The sequence below is a fragment of the Erythrolamprus reginae genome, chromosome Z (genome assembly GCF_031021105.1).
Source record: "Erythrolamprus reginae isolate rEryReg1 chromosome Z, rEryReg1.hap1, whole genome shotgun sequence".
NCBI classification, from domain to species: Eukaryota; Metazoa; Chordata; class Lepidosauria; order Squamata; family Dipsadidae; genus Erythrolamprus; species Erythrolamprus reginae.
In genome coordinates, this window is record NC_091963.1 from 133,712,878 (window position 1) to 133,739,783 (window position 26,906).

Here is a 26,906-nt window from a genome sequence, read left to right on the forward strand (position 1 = left end):
CTGCTTTCCTGGACGCAATTCCTAGAAGGGAGCAAGGTACTGTTCATGGTATGGACAGACCATAAAAACCTCGAGGCTCTGAAAACCCCAGGAGGTTGTCACCCAAACAAGGATGCCAAGTACAATATTTTAGACGATTTAAATTCGAACTGAAGCGCATCCCAGTGGGGGGAAATGTCCTAGCTGATGTTTTATCCAGGAAGCCACAAGATGGCGATTGTGAGGCCCCTCCTTAAGAAGCCCCCTCTGGATCCAGCTGATCTAAAGAACTTTTGTCCAGTCTCTAACCTTCCCTTTGTAGGAAAGGTTGTAGAGAAAGTGGTGGTGCTTCATCTCCTACGGTTGTTGGATGAAACCAATTATCTAGACTCTTTTCAATCGGGTTTCAGGCCTGGCAACAGTATGGAAACTGCTTTGGTCTCTCTGATGGATGATCTCTGGCAGACCCGAGATATGGATCATTCCTCTATCTTGGTGCTATTTGGCCTCTCAGCTGCTTTCAATACCTTTGACCATGGTATCCTTCTACGTCAACTAAGGGAGCTGGGAATGGGGGGCACCATATTACAGTGGTTCTCCTATCTCTCTGGTCAATCACAGTCAATGTTGGTGGAAGGGCAGAGGGCGATCCCTAGACCCCTCAATTGTGGAGTGCCTCAGGGCTCCGTCCTCTCTCCCCTACTATTAACATCTACATGAAAACACTGGGTGAGATCATCTGATAACATGGGGTGAGGTTTCAATGATATGCTGATAATACCCAACTATATATTCAGTGAAGCAGTGGATATGATGTGCTCGTGCCTGGATGTGACGGCTTGGATGGGAGTCAACAGGCTTAGGCTCAATCTGGATAAGTCCAAGTAACTATGGACATTGCCTCCAAAGTGCCATGTTGACTGTCCCTTCCTTGGTTCTGGGGGGAGAGAAATTAACCGCCTCAGAATGGATTTGCAATTTGGGTGTCCTCCTACACTCACAGCTAAGATTAGATCAACAACTGAAAGCTGTACCTAGGAGGATCTTTGCACAGGTTCTACTAGTGCACTAGCTGTTACCCTACTTGAATCAAGAGACTCTTCTCACGGTCACTCATGCTCTTATCACCTCATGGCTGGACTACTGCAACGTGCTCTACATGGGGCTACCCCTAAAGAATGTTCAGAGGCTACAGTTGGTCCAGAATGCAGCCATGTGAGCTATTGTGGATGCCTCTAGATACACCCACACTACATCAATTCTTTGTGAGGTGCGTTGGCTTCCTATTGGTCTCTAGTTACAATTCAAGGTGTTGGTTATTACCTTTAAAGGCCTACATGGCTCAGGGCCATAGTATCTCCAAGACCACCTTACACCACCTACCTCCCAGCGACCATTAAGAGCCTACAAAGTGGGCCTTCTTCGGGTCCTGTCAGCTAAAAAATGTCAGCTGGCGGGTCTGCAGGAGAGAGCCTTCTCTGTGGTGGCCCTGACTCTCTAGAATCAGCTGCCTCCTGAGATCCATACTACCCCCATCTTAATGGCCTTCCGGAAAGCTGTAATGACCTGGCTTTTCTGGCAGGCCTGGGGCCATTGACCTTGGAGGGATTTTTTAATTTATTTACTTGGATTTCTTCTCCAGGGAACTCAGCGTGGTCGGCCCATGAGTGTTTGGATGACTCTAACTATTTTAAATTGAAACGTCTTTTATATGAATCTTCACCTGTTTTACTGGGAGCTATCCTGAGTCCCTAGGGAGTTAGATGGCATAGAAATACACACACACACACACGCACGCACGTACGTACGTACGTATGTATGTATGTATGTATGTATGTATGTATGTATATATATGACAGTCTTGGTATATTCGGGTTTCTTCCCGTGTAGGATTTGGAAATTTCTGGCGACGTTTCGACGAGGTCACACTCATCATCTTCAGGCTGGTGTTTCTGTCCTTATAGAGATATAGTAGAGAAGATATATGAGATATAGGAGAGACTATAGGACAGGGGACGGAAGGCACTCTAGTGCGCTTATGTACGCCCCTTACTGACCTCTTAGGAATCTGGAGAGGTCAACCATGAATGCATCTAACCAACAGGAAGAAAAGGACAACCTCGGTGGGGGAGAAAACATGACAAATGTTTGTTCCATAGAAAATTTTAAAATACAATTTTCCCAGAAAATACTCATTTCTTATCTTTCTTTTACTGATTAAATTAATGTTTTCAAACCTGGTAATTTTAAGATGTGTGGATATCGATTCTCAGAGTTCCCCAGCTAGCATGTTAACTGGAGAATTCTGTGAAGTCCATACAATTTAAAGTTGTTAGGTTTGAAATTCTCTTTGAACCGTTTTTGTATTCATGGAAAGGACAAGGATTACGACAGGTCATCCTGAAGGAGATCTGTTTATGAGGTTGTTAAGAATTGACTTGAATTTGGTGACATACAAATCACCAATCAATCAGGAATACACGTTTTTCCTCCAGAACTTTATTTTTACAAATACACGAGAAGATTTGACTGTTGTCAGTCCTGAAATAGAAGAAACTAATTTGGATAAAGATTACAAATCCTCTTCACTACAATCTGGTGCAGATTTTTACAACATCCTAATATTTACTAAAATAATTATTATATTTATGAAATCCAAATAAATAAATCAAAAGAGTATAAAAATTTAAGATGATGAGGGTGCTGGCTACAAGTAATTTCAAAGGGGTATGGCACATTTTACATTTCCACTAACTGTCCGATTTGCTGTCACTCTCACTGTCGCTCTCATCATCTTCCTCTTCCTCTTTCTTAGCCATACGACGATAATAACATAAACTGTAAAGAAAAAAGGAGATAACACTGTGGGAAATGAAACAGAACATAGAAGCAGTTTTCAAAGTTTCTAGCTTTGATAATTTGATAAACCAACAATCTCTTTTTTATTGATGAGGCCCTTATCAGCTTTGGAGAGTGCAAGGAAAAATTCTAGGATTTGCCTTTAATACATCTGCAATACTGGCTGTGCCTGCTGGGCCATATTATGACTTTGTCCAAATTATTTTGTGCATCTTTCAGTAATGGGGTGGAGATAGGAGGGACCCAATCTCCTGCCTAAATCAGATTGCATATCCTGGGTATAAGCACGAAAAATTAGTTACGTTCGGGGTGGGTGGGGAATCTATAAGTAGTTTTCAATTTATTACTATAATTAGAATCAAAATTTTGGTCATAAGTCATTGTTGTAAGTTGACAAAGCCACAGGACCAGACCTGATTTGTCTTTATGGTAGTCGCTAATCAAACCATGTGGTCATTAGTCTGAGTTACACATCTTAAGCAAATCCATTCTCTCAGATGTGTGATTTTTGTTGGAAATGCAAAAAATGCCACAAATCACAGTCACATGAGTATGGATGTTGCAACCAGATAAATTCAAACTTGCAAAGTGCCAGAAATGCAGTCATGGGCGGTGGCCAGAAGTGCTTTATGGACCATAAAACACCCTTTTCAAAGCTGTTGTAACAGTCGAACTGTTTTTAAAAGACTGGTTATAAATTGAGTCTATGTGTGTCCTATTAAAGTCTGTCTGCCATTACTGATTTTTCACCATGGTCTCACCAGAAATTTAGCACCTCCTCCCTTGTTTCTCCTGCCCTCAAACTAATGTCCTCAAGAGGTAGGTTAAACATACCTTTCTGGGAATAGAGATGTACCTGAAGGACAACCACTTTGAGAAAATTGAACTTAACAGTTTCAACAATAATAACATTCTTTTAAAGATGAACAATAGTTACATAGGTGCAACTCTGTGATTACCTTCACAACTCTCCATTGGGAAAATTGAACTGCAATTTCCTTAATTTGCAGTGGGCCATCTGTGTAAGCTCAGAATTATATAGTCCATCCTATTCAGAAACCCAATTCTGCTTTGAAACTACCATCGAATGTTTTAAAAATTACAAATAACTAAGTTTAGGACATACTATTTTCAGATTTCTATGGACATTCCAATGTGCCAAGTGGATGTAGTGCTTAAGGTACCCAGGTAAAAACAAGAGGTCCATGAGTTGTAGTCCCAATTAGGCACAATGGCAACTGGGTGACCTTGGGTGACTTAACTTCTCTCAGCCTAGGAAGGAGGCAATGGCAAGCAAGGATGATAAGGGGTCTTGAGGATAAACCATGTGATGAGCAATTGAGGGAATTACGTATGTCTACTCCATGGGTGTCAAACTCGCCACATCACGTTGCCATCCCATGACTTATAGTGATGTTGAAGCTGGGATGGGCATGGCCTGTATGTAATGCATCCAGCCTGTGAGCCAACAATTTGACACAATTGGTGTAGTCCAGGGATAGGCAAATTGGCTCTTCTATGTCATTTGGACTTCAACTCCCAGAATTCCTGAGCTGGTATGATTGGCTCAGGAATTCTGGGAGTTGAAGTCCACAAATCATAGAAGAGCCAACTTTGCCTATCCCTGGTCAAATCTAACAAAGAAAAGATTTAGGGGTGATTATGATAGTAATCTTCCAATATTTGAAGGGTTGTTACAGAGTAGGAGGGATTGACCTATTCTCCCAAATACCTGAAGGCAGGACAAGAAGTAACAGATTGAAATTATCAAAGAGAGATTCTACTAAAAGCTAGGGGTGGGGGAATTCTTATCAGTGAGAACAATCCATCAGTACTTGCCCCTAGAACTTGTGGCTGCTCCATCACTGGAGATTTTAAAGAAGAGACTGGACAGCTATTTGTCTTGAATGCTATCAGGTCTCTTGCTTGAAAAGAGATCCTACGTAGAGGCAAATATAGGGTCTCCTGCTTAGGCAGGTGGTTGGATTAGAAGACCTCTAAGGTCCCTCCCAACTCTACTACTATTCTATGTTCTAACCACTTCTGAAAAACTTGCCAAGAAAACCTGCAGGAACTTGTCCAGGAAATCTCCAAGAATCACATTCAATTGAATCAGCAAAAAAGGGACACTTCAGAGATGAGGCTGTGGCATCTCTCACTCAGCCTTTTCCCACCAGCTGCTGTTCAGATGTGATAGATCTTGAAATTGATAGTTCCAAAGTATCAGTTTCATGTCATCTACTTCCAGTTATCCCCACAAAAAGCTACGCGTTTGTAAAGTGGTAAGACTCACAAAGCAACGACAATGAAGAACAGCACACCTCCCGTAATCCCGCTCACTTTCCAAGCTGTCCAATCAGCTTCAGGAGGTGGAGCCCTGGAAGAAATCCCTATGGTGAGTGGATTTTTTACTGTCAAAAGTGGCGGTGACAATAATGAAGATGGTGGTGTTGGAGAAAGTGATGATGGCTGTAGAACCAACGGTGGTGAGTGTGGAACCAGCGGTGGTGGGTGTGGAACCAGCGGTGGTGGGTGGGTAAACCAAGTGGTGTTCTCCTTTGGAGGTAGCACTGAAGGAAGAAGAGAAGAAGATGGGAAATTAAGAGACATCTGAGTGGGGATTAGGAATTTGGGGGACAATTCTGTCAAGGTTCTGACTAATGAAACCAAATCAGAAATCTGAGACTTGGCTGCTTCTCAAAGGTTTTCTTTAATGAGTTCATTATATTGGCACAGCTTTAAAGAAAAACCAATTCTAAATATTTCCTGCAGTTTCAGTATAATTAATCTAGTAAATAACCCCATCCCCAAGTTTTACAGATCATACTGGCCAATTGGGTTAATTGGCGGGCTCTCCAGGCACACCTTCCCCAACCTTATCCATTACCAGTAGAGATGACCTTGATTCTCATGAGAAAGCTCTCTGTTGTGTCTAGTAATGCATTCCAACCTCCTTCCTCCACTTCCCCCTCTGTGTGGCAACTGAGGGACCAAAAATAGGGTACTTGCCAGGTTTGGTTCAAAGTTGAATTCAGAAGAGAAAGCATTCTATATCTTTAAACTTCAGCACCTGGTCAACTAGTTAGGGGAATGGCTGGAAGACTAACATAAAGCAACCTACTTTAAAGGAGAACATATCTGATATTCAAATGGTAGATGGACAGACTCCACCTGAGAAGATAAATGCTCTCTTCATTATCACAAGATTGAAAAAGTGTCCCAGGGGCCCAGGCAGGTGTAAAATATTGCTGGCTCTATCCAGCTCTCAAGTGCCGGTAGCACTAGGAATGTGAAGTTTGGCAAGCTGGTAGGGGTGATGGTGGGCAGGTAGCAGAGCTCACTCCATTATGGGGCACTAGGGATTCAAACCGTCGAACTGCCAACCTTTACGATGGACAAGCTCAGCACCTTAGCCACTGAGCTACGCGTTAGGTCAGCTACTCTTTATTACCATAAAGTGGCTACCTAAATTTTTGCAGACTAGGAATCATACTCCTAAAACGAGCACCATCTCCATGTTATAGAACAAGTCTCACTAAAGTTGGCAGTTTTTCCTTCTAATTAATCTTGCGACACAGCATGGCAGAGTTCATCCAAGCACATATGTAGGCATATTACAAATAGTCCACATTTAATGAGTGTTCAATGACCATTCAAAATTGCAACAGTGCTGAACAAAGGGGCTTATGACCTATAGTCATGGCCATTGTGGAGCTCTCACGGTCATGTGATAAAAATTCGGTATTTGGTAGTCTACCTTTTCATGTAACAAACTACAGGTGGCTGCAACTGTTCCTACCCCTCTATCTCTCCCTCCTATCTCAGCTGCCCACCTGCCCCATTAGTGCATGCAAGCTGGAAGGCACTGGAGACCCTGCCCTGTTGCCCATCCCACTACACCCAGCAGGCCACATCATGGCTGCAAACCCCAGCAACCTATTTATCTTTGTATTTCTCTACAGTTGGTGACAGGAGTACCCAGTCAATGAGAGACATGGTTCCTTAAAGAGGCTACACGACATTTATTTATTTATTTATTTATTTAATTTGACTTAATGTGCCGCCCAATCCCCCCTCCTCCTCTTCTTCTTCCTCCTCCTTCCACCCAAATTCCGAGCTTTTATTTCTTTCTTAATGTGTTTGCACGCATTATTCACTTTTACATTGATTCCTATGGGAAACATTGTTTCATCTTACGAACTTTTCACCTTACGAACCTCATCACGGAATGAATTAAGTTCGTAAGACGAGGTACCACTGTATATCTACAAGCTAGTGGTTGATTTAGGGCCCCCAGGCCTGCTGGCATAGCAAGGTCTTTGTGGCCTTACCAAAGGCCAGCAGGGTGGGGGCTGTACAGACCTCAGGGTGGGAGTTGTTTCCATAGAGGCGGGGCAGCAACAAAGAAGGCCCTCCCCCTGGTCCTGCCAACCTGCATTGTTTAGCTGACGGGACCTGGAGGAGGCCAACTCTGTGTGCTCTAATTGGTCTCCGGGAGGTAAGTGGCAGGAGGCGGTCCCGTAAATAATCTGGCCCTGAGTCATAGAGGGCTTTGTGGTATGCTTGCTCAATTTGGAGAATCCCTCTTCCCAACGTTCATAAAGAATGGTTCGTGCTTGTAGTATTGAGCAAGGTGCTAGAAAAAGCATCTTCCTAGCCTCCCAAATGGTTATGTTTAGTAACCTTCTATGCTTCCTAGGCTCAAAATCTAGCAAATGCAAATGGAAAGCTTCCCCTTTTGGGGAGAAGAAGGTCTTCTGAACCCCAATAGGAAGCTCCTGAGGATATTTTCCAGTCCTGATTCACAGCACTCACCTACAACTTGAAAGTCAAGCTGGCTGGAAGTATATCCAGTTGTGTCCACCATTTTACATCGATACCTGCCCGCGTCTTTCATATTGGCTTCTTTCTTGGTCAGAAAGGAATCTGCCCCATTGGCCATCAGCACTTCTTCGTTATCCACCATCTGAGAAGAATAAGATGACATAGATGATCAGGAGGCTAAAACGTATGAAGAACGGTTGCAGGAACTGGGTATGTCTAGTTTAAAGAAAAGAAGGACCAGGGGAGACGTGATATATCTCAAGGGATGCCACAAAGAAGAAGTAGTCAACCTATTCTCCAAAGCACCTGAGTGTAGAATAAGAAGCAATGGGTGGAAACTAAACAAGGAGAGAAGTAACTTAGAACTAAGGAGAAATTTCCTGACAGAACAATTAACCAGTGGAACAGCTTGAAGCCAGAAGTTGTGAATGTGAAGTTTTTAAGAAGATGTTGGATAACCATTTGTTCGAAGTAGTGTAGGGTATCCTGCCCAAGCAAGGGTTGGACTAGAAGACCTCCAGGGTCGTTGTTCATTATGATGATGACGATGATGATGACGATGACGACGATGATGATGATGTTGTTGTTTTGTGTTGTGTTGTTATTATTGTTATTGTTGTTGTTATTATTATTATTATTGTTGTTGTTGTTATTATTATTATTATTTCTGTATCTACTTAACAAAGTTGTTGCCATCCAGAATGAAAGAATGGGTGGCAGTACAAACTCTCCACTGAAGAGTAGGATCATTCAATAGTACTGCTTCAGTTTGGAAAGTCAAGAGCTAGGAGGCAAAGGGGATAGGGAAATGGGTTTGTGGCAGACAAGCTGCTTTGTTGGAGACAATACTTACCCTGTAGAACCTATATATCTTCACTCCATGGCTTGCCTTATGCCATTTCAGAGCACAATCCAAAATCAAATCTTCATCCATTTCCACTTGAACACTCCGTTCTGCAAAATTCAGCATGTTACCATTCTACTGTCAGGCCATGCCAACAGCTGCTAACTTAAATTATTATTATTAAATTATTATTATTATTATTATTATTTATTAGGCTTTCTTGGCCAGTTACTCTGACTGAGCAAGCAAAGGGGACCCTTTGAGTAATGTTTTTAGTAACAAGACTCATATCTGATTAATGTTATGGGCTGTTACCGGCTAATGTTATGGGCTACAAAAACAGTGGAATGCCTTAAACATAAAACTTATCAGGAAAGACATAGTGAACTCAATCTGTATAGTCTGGAAGACAGAAGGAAAAGGGGGGACATGATCGAAACATTTGAATATGTAAAAGGGTTAAATCAGGTTCAGGAGGGAAGTGTTTTTAATAGGAAAGTGAACACAAGAACAAAGGAACACAAGCTAAGGTGAGTTGGGGGAAAGATCAGAAGCAACATGAGAAAATATTATTTTACTGAAAGAGTAGCAGATGTTTGGAACAAACTTCCAGCAGACGTGGTTGATAAATCCACAGTAACTGAATTTAAGCATCCTTGGGGTAAACATATATCCATCCTAAGATAAAATCCAGGAAATAGTATAAGGGCAGACTAGGTGGACCATGAGGTCTTTTTCTGCCGTCAATCTTCTATGTTTCTAATGTTTCTAGTCCTTTGAAGTAACAAGCAAGAATTTGAAATTCTGATAAGGAGAGGGCCAAATTGGCCAGAGACAAGAGTTGCACAAAGAATTGACCTTTAATAACCTAAAAGATGTGTAAAAACCTCACCTACTGAATATGTAATTGGCCATTAACAAATCATGCTTTGACTGGCTTCGGGAGATGGGAGTGGGAGGCCCTGTGTTATCCTGGTTCACTTCCTTCCTCTGTGGCCGCTCTCAGCTAGTGTTGACAGAAGGGGGGAGATCCAGTCCTCGCCCACTGCTTTGCAGGGTGCTGCAGGGCTTGGTACTCTCTCTGCTCCTGGTCAACATTTACAGTAAGTGAAGCTGCTGGGTGAGATCATCCATCACTATGCACTGAGGTATCACCAGTATGCTGTATGTCTCAGCCAGTAGTGAATTAAGTGATGCCATGTCTTTCGTCTCACAGTGCCTGGGTGCTGTTAGGGGCAGTGTTCCCTCTAATTTTTTTTTTGGGGGGGGGCGGAAAAGTATAGTGTCTGAGCGGCAGTCCCTTTGGGACTGGGCGGCACAGAAATAATAAATAAACAAACAAACAAACAAATAAAAAACCCACCCTCTTTTGCCTCAGAGAATTTCAAAATAAAATACTGTACTGTGTGTCTATAGCAGTGAGCTCATAATAGGGCAACTCTCAATATCAAAATGCCACTTAAATAGTTGAGCTAGTTTCAAACTAGATTTTGATTTTCTTTCTCTCTTCCTTACTCCCATTCTTTTTCTTTCTCTTTTCCTTCCTCTCTTTTTTCTGTCTGTTTCTCTCTCTTCCTCTCTTCCTCTCTCTCTCCTTCCCTCTCACTCTTTCCCTCTCGGCTTCTGGGCATGTTTGGAAAACTCTGAGTTGATGATGATTTTTAAGTGAGCGATTGCTCAGTGCTCAGCTTAGAGGGAACTATGGTTAGGGGTTGGATGGGGAGCAACGGGTTGAAACTAAACCTGGGGAAGACCGAGTGCCTCTAGGTTTGGAGTTCATTGGCTCAGGGAGAATTGCCACCTTTGGTCTTAGATGGGGTGCCACTGCCGCAAACAGACGCTGCACGTAATCTGGGGGTTCTCCTGGACTCACAACTCCTGCTCAAAGAGCAGGTGATAGTCTCAACCAGGCAGGCCTTCGCCCAACTGCAAATTATGCGCCACTTAAGCCCTTTTCCAGACCAGCAATCCCTACTCAGAGTCACTCATGTCCTAGTCCAGTGATGGCGAACCTATGGCACGGGTGCCACAGGTGGCACACAGAGCCATATCCGCTGGCACGCAAGCAGTTGCTTTAGCTCAGCTCCAATGTGCATTTGTGTGCCAGCCAGCTGATTTTTGGCTCACAGAGGCTCTGGGAGGCAGGCCGTTTCTGGTCTCCAGAGGGCCCCTTGGGGGTGGGGGAAGCATTGAATTATGAGTGTGAGCGCTTGCACATGCGGAATAGCACACATGGACACTCTTTCGGCACCCGAGGGCAAAAAGCTTCACCATCACTCCCCTAGTCACTTTCCGTCTTTACTATTACAATATGCTGTATATGGGGCTGCCCTTGAAGAGCATCCAGAAGCTCCAGTTGGTGTAAAATGCAGTGGCCCGCATGGTTTTGTGCACATCCCATGTGCACAGGTATCACCTCTCCTGCAGGAGCTGCATTGGTTGTCAATTTGTTTCCGGGTGCAATTCAAGGTGTTGGTTGTCGCTTTTAAAGCCCTCCATGGCTTGGGACCAGGTTATCTGTGGGACCATCTCTTGCCGGTCACCTATACTTGACCCATCAGAGCCAGGAGGCAGGAAATGCTGCAGATCCCAATCCTGAGGGAGAGGCACCTGGCAGGACCCAGAAGAAGAGCCTTCTCCATGGTGGCTCCCTCTCTCTGGAACATATTCCTCCAGAGATTAGATGGCCCCCACTCTAATACTTTTCTGGAAGGTGCTGAAGACCTGGTTCTGCCAATGGGCCTGAGGAACCTAGAGCAGAATGGAACCCATTAAATGGCTCATGTGATCGGCTGTCACTGGGGCAGGAAGTGGTGGGGCAGGGGGTGACTTTATTACATTACTTTATTTAATAATAATAATAATAATTATTATTATTATTATTATTATTATTATTATTATTATGTCAATACAACACAGCAAACGAGATAACTATGCTGGATTTCATATTTCATCACCAGTCGGGCACTTCCCAAGCACCTAGGACTGCGTGATGTAGCAGCGAATTATGTTTGCCGATCCCAGTAAAGCGGCCTTTTGCAATTGACAGATGGAGATTTTGTCAATTCCAATGGTTTTCAAATGTCCGCTGAGATCCTTTGGCACTGCGCCCAGCGTGCCAAGTACCACTGGGATCACTTTCACTGGCTTATGCCAGAGTCGTTGCAACTCGATTTTTAGATCTTCGTATTTCACTAATTTCTCTAGCTGCTTCTCCTCAATTCTGCTGTCCCCTGGGATTGCGATGTCGATGAACCATACTTTTTTTTTCTCCACAATCAGGATGTCTGGTGTGTTATTATTATTATTTATTATTTATTATTTATTATTTATTATTTATTATTTATTATTTATTATTTATTATTTATTATTTATTATTTATTATTTATTATTTATTATTTATTATTTATTATTTATTATTTATTATTTATTATTTATTATTTATTATTTATTATTTATTATTTATTATTTATTATTTATTATTTATTATTTATTATTTATTATTTATTATTTATTATTTATTATTTATTATTTATTATTTATTATTTATTATTTATTATTTATTATTTATTATTTATTATTTATTATTTATTATTTATTATTTATTATTTATTATTTATTATTTATTATTTATTATTTATTATTTATTATTTATTATTTATTATTTATTATTTATTATTTATTATTTATTATTTATTATTTATTATTATTATTATTATTATTATTATTATTAATTATTATTATTATTATTTATTGTTGTTATTATTATTATTATTATTATTATTATTATTATTATTATTATTATTATTATTATTAATTTAGATTTGTATGCCACCCCTCTCTGAGGATTTGGAGTGGCTCACAACAGCAAAGCACAGTACAAATCCAATGATTAAAACGGTTAAAACCCTTAATATAAAAACAGTCATACTTCCCAAAACAAACCATACATAAAACGGAATGGCCAGGGGGGAATCAATTTCCCCATGCCTGGTGGCAGAGGTGGGTTTTTAAGAGTTTGCGAATGGCAAGGAGGGTGGGGGCAGTCCTGATCTGCAGGGGGAGTTGATTCCAGAGGATCAGGGCCGCCACAGACAAGGCTCTTCCCCCGGGTCCTGCCACACAACATTGTTCCGTCCATAAGGCCAGGAGAAGGCCAACTCTGTGGGATGTAATCTGTCGCTGGGATTCGTGCGGCAGAAGGTGGTCCCAGAGATATTCTGGTCCGGTGCCATGAAGGGCTTTATAGGTCATAACCAACAGTTTGAATTGTGACCAGAAACTGATCGGCAACCAATGCAGACTGCGGAGTGTTGGAGTAACATGGGCATACCTGGGGAAGCCCATGATTGCTCTCGCAACTGCATTCTGCACAATCTGGAGTTTCCGAACACTCTTCAAAGGTAGCCCCATGCAGAGAGCGTTACAGTAGTCAAACCCTGAGGTGATGAGGGCATGAGTGACTGTGAGCAATGACTCCTGGTCCAGGTAGGGCTGCAACTGGTGCACCAGGCGAACCTGGGCAAACGCCCCCCTCGCCACAGCCGATAGATGGTTCTCTAATGTGAGCTGTGGATCGAGGAGGACGTCCAAGTTGTGGACCCTCTCTGAGGGGCTCAGTAATCCCCCCCCCCAGGGTGATGGACGGACAGATGGAATTGTCCTTGGGAGGCAAAACCCACAGCCACTCCGTCTTGTCAGGGTTGAGCTTGAGTCTCTTGATTTATTAGTTTTACTGTTTTTAAATGTGGTTTTTTATATTCTGTAAGCCCCCCTGAGTCACCATGGGTGAATAGGAGGCCATATAAATTAAACAAACAAACAAACAAACAAATGCTAAGAATATTATGGGACGCTATGAATTGGTACATATCTATAGCTGCAGAGCATGCCTGATGACTCAAATTATGCTAACCAATGGAAGAACAAATGCAAAATGCAAAATGTTTGAACTGTATATAAAGTGTATATAAAGATAGCCTTTCCTTTTAAGAGGGCTTTTCCTTTATGTAGGGGAGGGGTGGTCTTTTTATTTATACACAAATAAGAGATATTAGTCTACCATTCAAACTTGGATTGTGTTTTTGGCAGAGGCAGCCCAGTCTAAGGACCTTGGCTAACAAAAGTTTCATGGACCTGCAATTTAGACTGGATTCTTTACCTCTCCGTCCAACCAGCCATTGTTATCTTCCAATCCAGCTCCAAACTACCTGGGCCAATTTGAGGGTCTGCCTAGCCGCACTTACCTCCACATATATAATCCTTGGTACAGGTCTGCTGATTTGTAGTACATGAGCCACATAAGATAAACTCATAAGTCATCCTACCTGCAGAATAGGAATTGAATCAGAGGAGGACCAGAAGGAGAAAGTTAACTTACTATTGCAAAGCAGAAAAAAAAAATCTCCCTACACAACTAGACGTACAATCCTACGTATAGAAAGCTTATCACTACATAAGCGCACTAGAGTGCCTTCCGTCCCCTGTCCTATAGTCTCTCCTATATCTCGTATTTCTTCTCTACTATACCCTCTATAACCTTCATTGTGTATTATTGTGTATTGGACAAAATAAATAAATAAAAATAAATTAATTAAATACAACCTAAGCATAGTCCATAAAATCATCTGCTACAATGTTCTTCCTGTCATCGACTACTTCAGCTTAAACCAAAACAACACACAAGCACACAACAGATAGAAACTTAAAGTAAACCACTCCAAATTCGACTGCAGGAAATATGACTTTGGTAATCGAGTAGTTGATGATGGACTCACTACCTGACTCTGTAGTATCATCACGAAACCCCCAAACTGTTGACCTCTCCCAATTCCCAAGAAGTCAGTAAGGGGCGTGCATAAATGCACCAATGTGCCTTCCATCCCCTGTCCTAATGTTTCTCTCTTATTACTATCATGTATATAAACAGTGGCAGGCTACCGTTCCCAGCCCTACCGGAATGGGCAGCAGTGCGTACGTGCGCGTGCCACAACATTCGGCTTCTGCACATACACAGAAGCTGAATGTTACACAAAAACGCATGTGTGATTTCTGGGGATTTTTGCTTCTGCTCATGTGCAAAAGCAAAAAGACCCAGAAAATGGGCAGAAGAGCTGCCGGTTGCTCTGACACAACCAGCAAAGCAAGCTAAGAAGTGCCAGTCCGCTCCTGTCCTGTGTGGCATGGTGGAGGGGCGAGCCAACAAAGCTTCCTTCCTTCCTTCCTTCCTTCCTTCCTTCCTTCCTCCTTTCCTTCCTTTCTCCTTTCTTCCCTCCCTCCTTTCCTCCTTTCCTCCCTCCCTTCCTCCTTTCCTTCCTTCCTCGCTCCTTTCCTTCTTCCTCCCTTCCTCCCTCTCTCCCTCCTTTCCTCCTTTGCTCCTTTCCTTCCTTCCTCCTTTCTTCCCTCCCTCCCTCATTTCCTCCCTCCCTCCCTCCCTTCCTTCTTCCCTCCCTCCCTCCCTCCTTTGCTCCTTTGCTTCTTTCCTTCCTACCTTCTTTCCCTCTCTCCCTCTTGAAACAGTTCTAGTTATGTTAAGGAATAAATATAGAATGAGACTTTTGAGATGGGGAACCACAGGATAATATGACCCCTAACCCTGATCATTTGTGGAAAATCATACATCTCCAAAACAACCCAGCATTCATTTTTACTAATCTGATACTCACCGCATTCATTGCTGCAAAAGACTACAAATCAAAAGGAGAAACAAAGAAGGATATTAGCAAGTGATGGCTTATCTCCTCCAGCCCCAATTTTTGAACTGGTAAGTTGAAATTGATGTTCTAACATCCCTTTGAGAAAACAATGATCAAGCAAGTTCAATGTCACTTAAATGCTTCAGTTACAGATCAATCAGAAGGGGAGAGAAATGCAACTGAGAATGGTTTCTTTGATGCTAGAGATCTATGGGTCTTCTGCTGTCAGTTGTTGTTAATCGCAAAGTCATGTTCGACCCATTGCAACCCCATAGACAACATTCCCTCAAGTCTTCCTGTCTTCCGCCATCTCCCAGAGTCCATTTAATCTCACGCTGTTGTGGTTAGCTCTGGCCCAGCTCCTGCCCCAAGGAATGTGCAGGTGGATGTGGTGGAAACATCCACATGCCGCAGGCCTGTTTTGCTCCCGATGGAATCTGCCGACGAAGCCTCCTCTGACCAAGGAAGCGTGAGTGACAGGGAAGAGGGGAGTTTGGCAGGCAGCCCAGGAGGAGATCAATCATCTGTATCATCCCTGGATTCTGAACAAGAATTAATGACACATCCACGCATGCGGAGAGTGATGCATAGGAGACAACAACTGAAGGATTATTACAAGAGAAAATGAGGCTACCTGTGGTTGGGTGGGGCTGCTGTAATTAGTGCTACAGATAAAAGTGCAGCCTGGTGTTTTAGCCTCATGGCAGTTTATCTGATTCATTGTTTTGTCAAGATCGTGGTTTTTGTGCTGTTCAAGATTGTGTGTGGACTCTCTGGACTTTAGAATTGGACTCAATTTCCCAGTTATTGGGTGAGCAATTGGATTGTATTTAACCTGTGCCTTATGTGTACCAGAAAATCCCTTTGACATTTAAAAAGGGAGCTGTTTCTGTTTTTCTGTTTATAAAAACTTTTGGGTTTTCCTTTTATCGTGTGGTGTGTGTCTTCCTGGACTAATTACCCTGTAATTACGGGCGGTTGAAACATGCTGGCAGAACACATGCCAACTTCTTCCATGACTCCATCCAACCACCTCATTCTCTGTTGCCCCATTCTTCTTTTGCCTTCAATCCCTGCTAGCATTAGACACTTCTCTGTTGAGTCCTTCCTTCTCATTCGGTGGCCAGAGTATACTGCTCAAAAAAATGAAGGCAACACTCAACTAACACATCCTAGATCTGAATGAATGAAATATTCCCATTGTTGTTCTATATGAAGTTGAATGTGCACAACAGCATGTGAAATTGATTATCAATCAGTGTTGCTTCCTAAGTGGACAGTTTGATTTCACAGAAGTTGGATTTACTTGGAGTTATATTCTGTTGTTTAAGTGTTCCCTTTATTTTTTTTGAGCAGTGTATTTGATTTGGATCTTCTAAAGAGCAGTCAGGTTGATCTCTTCTAGGACTGACCGGTTTGATCACCTTGCAGTCCAAGGGACTTGCAGGATTCTTCTCTGTAATTGCCCACTGCCTGTAACTGCCATTAAATGAAGTGTCCACTCTCAGTCTGCTCTCTGCCTTTCACCCCCCCCCCACCCCGCTAACTCTCATTTTGGACAGAACTCAGTTCTGCTTCACTGGAGTGGCAAAAGAGAGGATCAAGTTCAGTGGTACCTCTACTCCAGAACTTAATTTGTTCCGTGACCACGTTCTTTTTTTTTAATAAACTTTATTAATTTTTCATAAAAATTGCCATACATACAAACACACATTTAACATAGAATTGGGGTTGCAATTCCCCCTCTTGTCATAGAAGTCAAATTTCCATACAGAAAAAAGAATACTATATTAATACCTTAGGTCAACATATTAATTTAAATGAAAAGAAGAAATTTTGTTTAACCTTATATAAAAAAGAAAACCTTCATATATGAACAAGATACAACAAAAAATTTAAATCATAACAATACTTCTACAGTTCTCACATAAATTTTACTTTTAATTCTTCTTCTTATTTGTCCATATATACACTTTATTCCAAATCACATAAAATTGTGATTCCTCTTGGTTGTTTAACCGTTTTGTCATCATATCCAGGTTCTTAAGTAGAAACGTTCTTAAGTTGAAGCAATTTTTTCCATAGGAATCAATGTAAAAGCAAATGATGCGTGCAAACTCATTAAGAAAGAAATAAAAGCTCGGAATTTGGGTGGAAGTAGGAGGAGGTGGACAGTCGCTGCCGAAGGAAGAAGGTGAAGTGAGGGAAATAAAAAAAATCCAAAACTTTAAGGCTTAGGAAAAAAAAGAGGGACAGAGGCAGCGAGGAGTGGCATGCCGTTCCAATTCACCTGGCGTGAGGCTGCCTCCCATACACTGGCTGCTGCTGCTGCTCCCTGCTTCCCCTTCCTTCCCATGCTGAAGGGCTACCCTCTCCTCTTGCTCGCTCACTTTGTAGCCGGCACCTTTCCTTCGCTGTGATGACTCCTCGGCTGCCCAGAGTGAAGGAAGCATTTCCTTTCACTCTGGACTGCCAAAGCCTCCTTAAGCGCCACCGAAAGGCTCCTCTGGCAGCCCAGATGGCCGGGATTAAAGGGGGAATGGCAGGAAACTGGCCGGGACTTCGTGCTGCTCTCAAATATCCTGGGAATTTTTTTCCAGGCTCGGGTTCTTAAGTAGAAAATGGTAAGAAGAGGCAAAAAAATCTTGAACATCCGATTCTTATCTAGAAAAGTTCTTAAGTAGAGGTGTTCTTAAGTAGGGGTACCACTGTATATGGAACTATATTTTGTGACCACCTTCACAACATGGACCACAACATTTTAGCGCTACTCTGCAGATAAATCCTACGTACACCTTTGACAATTTTAAGATGTGTGGACTTCAACTCCCAGAATTCAGCAGCTGCTGGCATGTCCTTGGAATTCTGGGTGTTGAAGTCCACACTCCAATTGCCAAAGTTGTGAAACCCTGCCTTCTCACCATTAGCTGGGTAGGAAAGTTTCAGGATTTAAGGAAATTCATTTCTCTTTTGAATGAACCAATTCAATCCTCCTGTGGTTTTGAGAATCTCACAAATTCTTGGAAGTTATAAATAGTTTTGGAAAGTTTACTTCCAGAAACTAAAATGGGCTAGCCTACCTAAATGGGCAAATTTGCAGCAGTCAGCATTAAAAAGAACATTATGGGGAACCTTTGATTATGTTGAAGGCAAAACAGAGATTTGCACCTGGTTGTCTAAACTCAGAATTAAATATCCCCCCCCCCCCGAAGTAAATAGAGCTTACTTTTTGCAATTTGTGGCATGATATCGTTAAAATAAGCCATCAGTTTCTGGAGACTCCACATCATTTCATTGAAAAGCTGCTCACCTATTGAAAAGATGGAAGATACTAAGAGGATATTATGGAAAAGTTGTGACCTGAGCCATGGGACCCAGCATGTTGGTTAAAAAAAACATTCCATAAAACAAATTTAAAGTCAGGGCAGCCCAAGAAAAGACTTATAGGAAGTCCTCAACTTATGACCACAATTGAGCTCAAATTGCTAAGCTCATTGTTAAGTGAATCAGTGGTTCAGTGAGTTGCAGCTCATTCTATGGCCTTTTTTGCCACTGTTGTTAAGTGAATCATGCAGTCATTAAGCACATCTGGCTTCCCTCTTTCCCTTTGCTTGTGGAAAGCCGACTGGGAAGGTTACAATTGGTAATCAACATGACCTAGGATAATGCAACGGTCATAAATACATGCCAGTTGCCAAGCACCTGATCACATGACCATGGGAATACTGCAATGGTGGTAAGTGTGAAAACGGCCATAAATCACTTTTTCAGTGCTTCAAATGGTCATTAAATGGACCGTTGTAGGTTGGGTACTACTTAAGAAAAAATGACTTATTATTATTATTATTATTATTATTATTATTATTATTATTATTATTCATTGGATTTGTATGCCGCCCCTCTCCGTAGACTCGGGGCGGCTAACAACAGTAGTACAAAACAGCATGTAAATCCAATACTAAAACAGTTAAAAACCCCTTATTTGTAAAACCAAACATACATACAAACAAACATACCATGCATAAATTGTAAAGGCCTAGGGGTAAAGAATAACTCGGTTCCCCCATGTCTGACGGCAGAGGTGGGTTTTAAGGAGCTTACAAAAGGCGAGGAGGGTGGGGCAATTCTAATCTCCGGGGGGGAGTTGGTTCCAGAGGGCCGGGGCCACCACAGGGAAGGCTCTTCCCCTGGGGCCCGCCAAACGACATTGTTTTGTTGATGGGACCCGGTCGCTGGGATTCGTGCGGCAGAAGGCAGTCTCGTAGATACCCTGGTCCGGTGCCATGAAGGGCTTTATAGGTGATGACCAACACTTTGAATTGTGACCGGAAATTGATCGGCAACCAATGCAGACTGATGTGAAGAAGGACTCAGAACTTCTACCATCTTCATGTGGCTCCCACTGGTCTATTGTCTATATAAATTTGTGGGAAGGCTGTCAACCTCCCCCATCATGTCTTTCTTCAGTTTCCTACCTGACCTCCAAAGACCAATAAGACAGGAGACTACTTAAGGCAATTTGACACCTAGGCTGAAACTGATAAAGCAAGTTTTTAATATAGAGGAAATTGGTGAAAAGCATCCACTTAACCAAATAAGAACATCACCTCAAGGTATTATATGTTCCCCATGCTGAACTTAGGTTCCCTCACAAAATCCCTTCACTCCAGAGGTCAACATCCTGATTCGCAAAAGACAAAAACCTTAAACCCTGCAGGCAGGCACCAACCTGCATTTTCTTTCCACCTGACTAAGTGGGCTCTCCAGAAGTCACTAAAAAGCTGACTATATTTATACCAGAGTAGTGAGTAACTTACTGGTTCTAACCAATTATTTAGAACTGTTAGTAAAGCAGCGATGGCATCATGCCTCTGGTTCTGTTGGTGCTGGTCCATAGGTGCCGCCATCTTGGGTTTTGCTTCTGCACATGAGCAGGAACTATTTTTATAGCTTTTTAGAGGAGAAGAGAGGAAAGGAAAGAGGGAAGGAAAGGAAAGGAAGGGAAGGGAAAGGAAAGTGGAAGGAAAGAAAGGGAAAGAAAGGGAAAGGAAAGGAAAGGAAAGAGGGAGGGGAGGAAAGGAAAGGAAGGGAAGAGAAGGGAAGTGGGAGGGAAGGGAAGGAAAGGAAGGGAAGGAAAGGAAAAGAAATGAAAGGAAAGGAAAGGAAAGGAAGGGAAGGAAAAGAAAGGAAAGGAAAGAGGGAGGGGAGGAAAGGAAAGGAAATGAAAGGAAAGGAAAGGAAGGTGGGAGGGAAGGGAAGGGAAGAGGAGAGGAAAAGAAAGGAAAGGAAGGTGGGAGGGAAGGGAAGGGAAGGAAAGAGGAGAGGAGAGGAGAGGAAAAGAAAGGAAAGGAAAGAGGGAGGGGAGGAAAGGAAAAGAAATGAAAGGAAAGGAAAGGAAGGTGGGAGGGAAGGGAAGGGAAGGCAAGAGGAGAGGAAAAGAAAGGAAAGGAAAGGAAAGGAAAGGAAAGGAAGGTGGAAGGGAAGGAAAAGAAAGAGGAGAGGAGAGGAAAAGAAAGGAAAGGAAAGAGGGAGGGAAGGAAAGGGAAGGAAAGAGGAGAGGAAAAGAAAGGAAAGGAAGGTGGAAGGGAAGGAAAAGAAAGAGGAGAGGAAAAGAAAGGAAAGGAAGGTGGGAGGGAAGGGAAGGCAAGAGGAGAGGAAAGGAAAGGAAAGGAAAGGAAAGGAAGGTGGAAGGGAAGGAAAAGAAAGAGGAGAGGAGAGGAAAAGAAAGGAAAGGAAGGTGGGAGGGAAGGAAAGGAAAAGAAAGTGGAGAGGAAAAGAAAGGAAAGGAAGGTGGGAGGGAAGGAAAGGGAAGGAAAGAGGAGAGGAGAGGAAAGGAAAGGAAAGGAAAGGAAATCAGGGGATATGAATGTGGGGGGAAATCCTTTCTTCCCTTGGGTAAGGGAATTTCACAAAACCACCAGATGGTGCTGCTTAGTTAATTCCAAGAGAAAATATTATATTGGAATACATTACGTTGGTGACTTTGGACAAAAGCAGCAGAGAGCCCACCGATTGGGTGAGTGGGGCAGCCAAGGCGAAACTTCCTTGAGGTTTGTGGAGGATCACGCACCACGAACCTTGTTCTTAATGGACTGCAGTATGTCTAAATTCACAATAATCCCGAGTGCCCTTCAGGAGGAAGACGTATTATGCATGCCTTTTATGCCCGTACAGTACCATTCTTTTAGCAGGTCTCTACCTTCAAAGTTATTTGCCTTGATCTGGTTCAGGGAGCGTTTGAAGTAGGCAGTGAGTTTTTTTAGCGTGAATTCATCTGAAAATAATGGAAAAAGGAGAATTGTACGTAAAAGAAAATGGCCAGATTCCTTCCCCCCTGCTCATGCATTTGTTTAAATCAGTTTTCCATCAACCCACAACTCCCATTCAATATGGCCCTTTGTGAGTTTTATGGTCTCCAAACATAAAAACTGTTTCCAAACGTTTTCCGGTTCAAACATACATTAAACTAAGCAATGCGGGATTTATTTTGAGACAGTGTGTTGTGGACCAATATAATTTATGGCTCGTGTGCAGAAATGTCCAAATCAAGAATTCAAAATTGTAGCATTGCATTATGTGTAAACCTCCCTAATATGTCCTTATACAATTTCACAAGCCTGAATACATTAGGGAATTTATTATTAAGCCCACTATAGGTAGTTCTCGATTTATGACTACAGCGGAGCCCAAATTTCCATTGACAAGCAACTGTTGTTAAGCGGGTTTTGTCCCCATTTTACGATCTTTCTTGCCACAGTTGTTAAGTGAATGACTACAGTAACACAGTTGTTAAATGAATCTGGATTCCCCACTGGCTTTGCCCTTCAGAAAGTAGTAAAAGGCGATCGCATGACCCCAGGGCACTGCAATCGCCCATCAGTATATGGCAATTGTCAAGCGTCCGAATGATCACATAAACGTGGGGATGCTGCAGTGGTGGTAAGTGTGGGAAAACAGTCATAAATCACCTTTTTCAGCACTACTGTAATTTTGAATCGTCCCTTAATGAATGGCTGTAGGTTAAGGGCTACCTATGCATGTGTTTATTACCTTTTGAAGAAACAGATGTTTTATCTCTCCCAGGCACAAACACGCATGAATAAATTTTCATAAATGCATACATTACTTTCCAATTATTTATAACCTCAAAGAAATGGTCAGATATAAAAATAAACTATCAGTTCAGTTTACTGGGTTGAATAGTGCCCAGGGAGAGGCTGTTTTTGGCTTCTTGGAGGCTCGGGGAAAGGCTCCAGAGCAGGCGGGGATTGCTACTTACCGCTGCTACCAGTGCGCTGCACGTGCGGCTTCAGGCCACCGGTGTGCATGCATACACATCCCGGTCAGATTTTGCTTCTGTGCATGTGCAGGAAGCAAAATATTTATTTATTTATTTATTTATTTATTTATATTTACTTATTTATTTATTTATTTTTTATTTATATTTATTTATTTATTTATTTACTTACTTATTTACTTATTTACTTATTTACTTATTTACTTATTTACTTATTTACTTATTTACTTATTTACTTATTTACTTATTTACTTATTTACTTATTTACTTATTTACTTATTTACTTATTTACTTATTTACTTATTTATTTACTTATTTACTTATTTACTTACTTACTTACTTACTTATTTACTTATTTACTTATTTACTTACTTACTTACTTATTTACTTACTTATTTACTTATTTACTTATTTATTTATTTGGTCCAATACAAAATGAAGGTTGGAGAGAATGAACATGTAGTAACATATATCAAGGAAAGAAGAAGAGATATGAAAATAGAATACGTCAATGGAAAAAAAGAGGAAAAGATATACGAATGGAAGAAAAGATATAAAATATATAGGAGAGACAATAGGACAGGGGACGGAAGGCACGCTAGTGCACGCATGCACGCCCCTTACTGACCTCTTAGGAATCTGGAGAGGTCAAACGTGGATAGTCTAAGCGTAAAATGTTGGGGGTTGGGGGTTGACATCTTGTGAGAGGATGCGCAAGTGCAGAAGCAATATCTCACTGGGATGGGCATGCATACCGGCCACCCAAAGCTGTGCATGCATCTCCCACACCAACGTGCACAGATACAAAAAGAAATGAGTTCCCACAACAACCATTTTTTTGCAAATTTCGACATCTCCCCTATGGAGGCTCCCAGTTGTGTTTATGTGACTGGGCATCCTAAGCGTGACTAGATTTCCATTTGAACAGGGGCTTTCAGTGCAGCACCTCTTTTGTTAACGGAAGCATCCGTTTCAGTGCAAGACCATGATGCAAGATTATATTATTGAAATTGCTTGCATGAAATAGGAATATTGCCAAAGAAAGGGTTCTTCAGACTGCTCCTTTAGAGTTCTCGCCTCCAAATATGGTCTCAAAGAAGGGTTCATTTTTTTTAAAAAAAAATTTTTTTAAACCCACTTCATTCATTCAGCATGATCTCTTCAGTTTGTATTCTCAAATGCATAGCTCTGGACACATAACAACCAGTTCACAAAAGCCAATATAAAAGCCTCTACCACAGAATAAGCAATCTAATACACACACACACAAAAGCCCCATCTGAGGCAGAATATAATAAACTCATACTGTATACACATGTGCATGAGGCTTCTCTAAATCTTGGTCTGTCCCATGAGGACTTAGGGCAGTGCTGGCGAACCTATGGCACGCAGAGCCATATCTGCTGGCACGCAAGCCAATGCCCTAGCTCAGCTCCAATGTGCATGTGTGTGCCGGCCAGCTGGTTTTTGGCTCACATAGAGGCTCCAGGGAGATGGGGGAGGGCGTTTTTACCCTTCCCCAGCTCCAGGAAGCCTTTAGAGCAGTGGTTCTCAACCTTGGGGTTAGGACCCCTTTGGGAGTCAAATGACCATTTCACAGGGGTCGCCTAAGACCATGGGAAAAGACAAATTTCCAATGGTGTTAGCAACTAAAGCTTCTATTCTGGCATCTCGGAACTTGGGTGTCCTCCTCGATCCACAGCTCACATTAGAGAAACATCTTTCAGCTGTGGCGAGGGGGGCGTTTGCCCAGATTTGCCTGGTGCACCAGTTGCGGCCCCTATTTGGACCGGGAGTCACTGCTCACAGTCACTCATGCCCTCATCACCTTGAGGTTCGACTACTGTAACGCTCTCTACATGGGGCTACCTTTAAAAAGTGTTCGGAAACTTCAGATCGTGCAGAATGCAGCTGCAAGACCAATCATGGGCTTCCCTAAATATGCCCATGTCACACCAACACTCCGCAGTCTGCATTGTTTGCCGATCAGTTTCCAGTCACAATTCAAAGTGTTGGTTATGACCCATAAAGCCCTTCATGGCATTGGACCAGAATACCTCCGGGACCGCCTCCTGCCGCACATATCCCAGCAACCAGTTAGGTCCCACAGAGTTGGCCTTCTCCGGGTCCTGTTGACTAAACAATGTCGTTTGGCGGGACCCAGGGGAAGAGCCTTTTCTGTGGCGGCTCTGACCTTCTGGAACCCCCCGAGATCAGAATTGCCCTCACCTTTCGTAAGCTCCTTAAAACCTACCTCTGTTGTTAGGCATAGGGGAATTGAGATATTCCTTTCCTCCCAGGCCTATACAATTTATGCATGGTATGTTTGTGTGTATGTTTGGTTTTTTAATAAGGGTTTTTAGTTATTTTAAATATTAGATTTGTCATATGCTGTTTTATTATTGTTGTTAGCCACCCCGAGTCTACGGAGAGGGCGGCATACAAATCTAATTAATAATAATAATAATAATAATAATAATAATAATAATAATAATAGTAGTAATAGTAGTAATAGTAGTAATAGTGGTAATAGTGGTAATAGTAGTAATAGTAGTAATAGTAGTAATAGTAATAATAATAGTAATAATAATAGTAATAATAGTAATAATAGTAATAATAATAAGCTAAGCTAAGCTAAACTAAACTAAAAAGCTAAGCTAAGCTAAACTAAACTGAACTAAGCAACTAAACTAAGTTAAGCTAAGGTAAGCTAAACTAAACTAAACTAAACTAAACTAAAAATCTAAGCTAAGCTAAACTAAACTGAACTAAGCAACTAAACTAAGTTAAGCTAAGGTAAGCTAACCTAAACTAAACTAAACTAAAAATCTAAGCTAAGCTAAACTAAACTGAACTAAGCAACTAAACTAAGTTAAGCTAAGGTAAGCTAAGCTAAACTAAATTAAAGTAAACTAAAAAGCTAAGCTAAACTAAACTGAACTAAGCAACTAAACTAAGTTAAACTAAGCTAAGCTAAACTAAACTAAAAAGCTAAGCTAAGCTAAACTAAACTGAACTAAGCAACTAAACTAAGTTAAACTAAGCTAAGCTAAGCTAAACTAAACTAAAAAGCTAAGCTAAGCTAAACTAAACTGAACTAAGCAACTAAACTAAGTTAAACTAAGCTAAGCTAAGCTAAACTAAACTAAAAAGCTAAGCTAAGCTAAACTAAACTGAACTAAGCAACTAAACTAAGTTAAGCTAAGGTAAGTTAACCTAAACTAAACTAAACTAAACTAAAAATCTAAGCTAAGCTAAACTAAACTGAACTAAGCAACTAAACTAAGTTAAGCTAAGGTAAGCTAAGCTAAACTAAACTAAACTAAACTAAAAAGCTAAGCTAAACTAAACTGAACTAAGCAACTAAACTAAGTTAAACTAAGCTAAGCTAAGCTAAACTAAACTAAAAAGCTAAGCTAAGCTAAACTAAACTGAACTAAGCAACTAAACTAAGTTAAACTAAGCTAAGCTAAGCTAAACTAAACTAAAAAGCTAAGCTAAGCTAAACTAAACTGAACTAAGCAACTAAACTAAGTTAAACTAAGCTAAGCTAAGCTAAACTAAACTAAAAAGCTAAGCTAAGCTAAACTAAACTGAACTAAGCAACTAAACTAAGTTAAGCTAAGGTAAGCTAAGCTAAACTAAATTAAAGTAAACTAAAAAGCTAAGCTAAACTAAACTGAACTAAGCAACTAAACTAAGTTAAACTAAGCTAAGCTAAGCTAAACTAAATTAAAAATCTAAGCTAAACTAAACTATAAACAAACAGACAAATAAACAAACAAACAAATAAATAAACAAATAAATAAATAAATAAACAAACAAACAAACAAACAAATAAATAAATAAATAAATAAATTTCTCTAACTTGGTCCTGCCAATGTTTGGGGATTGGGTTGTCATAGCATAGTGTTTCTCAACCTTGGCAACTTGGAGAAATGCGCACTTCAACTCACAGAATTCCCCAGCCAGCAAAATATTAATCTTATAAATCAATATAATTTGGTAAACTTGACCTTGTTGCTCCATATACAGGTTACTGTGCAAAATTCAAAACCTGCCCTTAAAAATGCTCACAGTAGTGCCAGGATCTGGATGTCCAAAATGGCTCTGATCCACCCCCTGAAAAATGTGGATCTTCTTGGAGAGCTATTGGAAGGAATGCATGCATACCAATAAAGCCCATATATCTCTTTGGATGTATAGGTTGTTGCCATAACCTCTCCATGGTGTTGTCCAGGAGCTGCCCCAATTTTTTTTTGAGCTCAGGGTCTCTTCGGAGTTTGTTTTCCAGGTAGGTATTTTTGAACTGTTCCTGAAGTGCCATGGCTTCTTTGCTACATTTCAAACAACCCTGAGATCCTGGGATGACCATGGTCAGGAGGAGCCAAAACTCTAACCAGGACAT

General features: G+C 41.4%; 1 protein-coding gene across 1 annotated transcript; it reads right to left on the reverse strand.

Moving 5' to 3' along the window:
• Nucleotides 1–2,729: 2,729 nt before the first annotated feature.
• IZUMO1 (izumo sperm-oocyte fusion 1) lies at nucleotides 2,730–26,906 on the reverse strand. The gene is made up of 9 exons (XM_070728561.1): nucleotides 26,672–26,906; nucleotides 21,401–21,475; nucleotides 18,428–18,511; nucleotides 15,172–15,192; nucleotides 13,753–13,833; nucleotides 8,516–8,616; nucleotides 7,654–7,804; nucleotides 5,132–5,408; nucleotides 2,730–2,817 (listed from the first exon to the last, which is right to left on the reverse strand). Exons 1-9 carry the CDS (start codon nucleotides 26,904–26,906, stop codon nucleotides 2,730–2,732), a joined length of 1,113 nt encoding a protein of 370 aa, XP_070584662.1.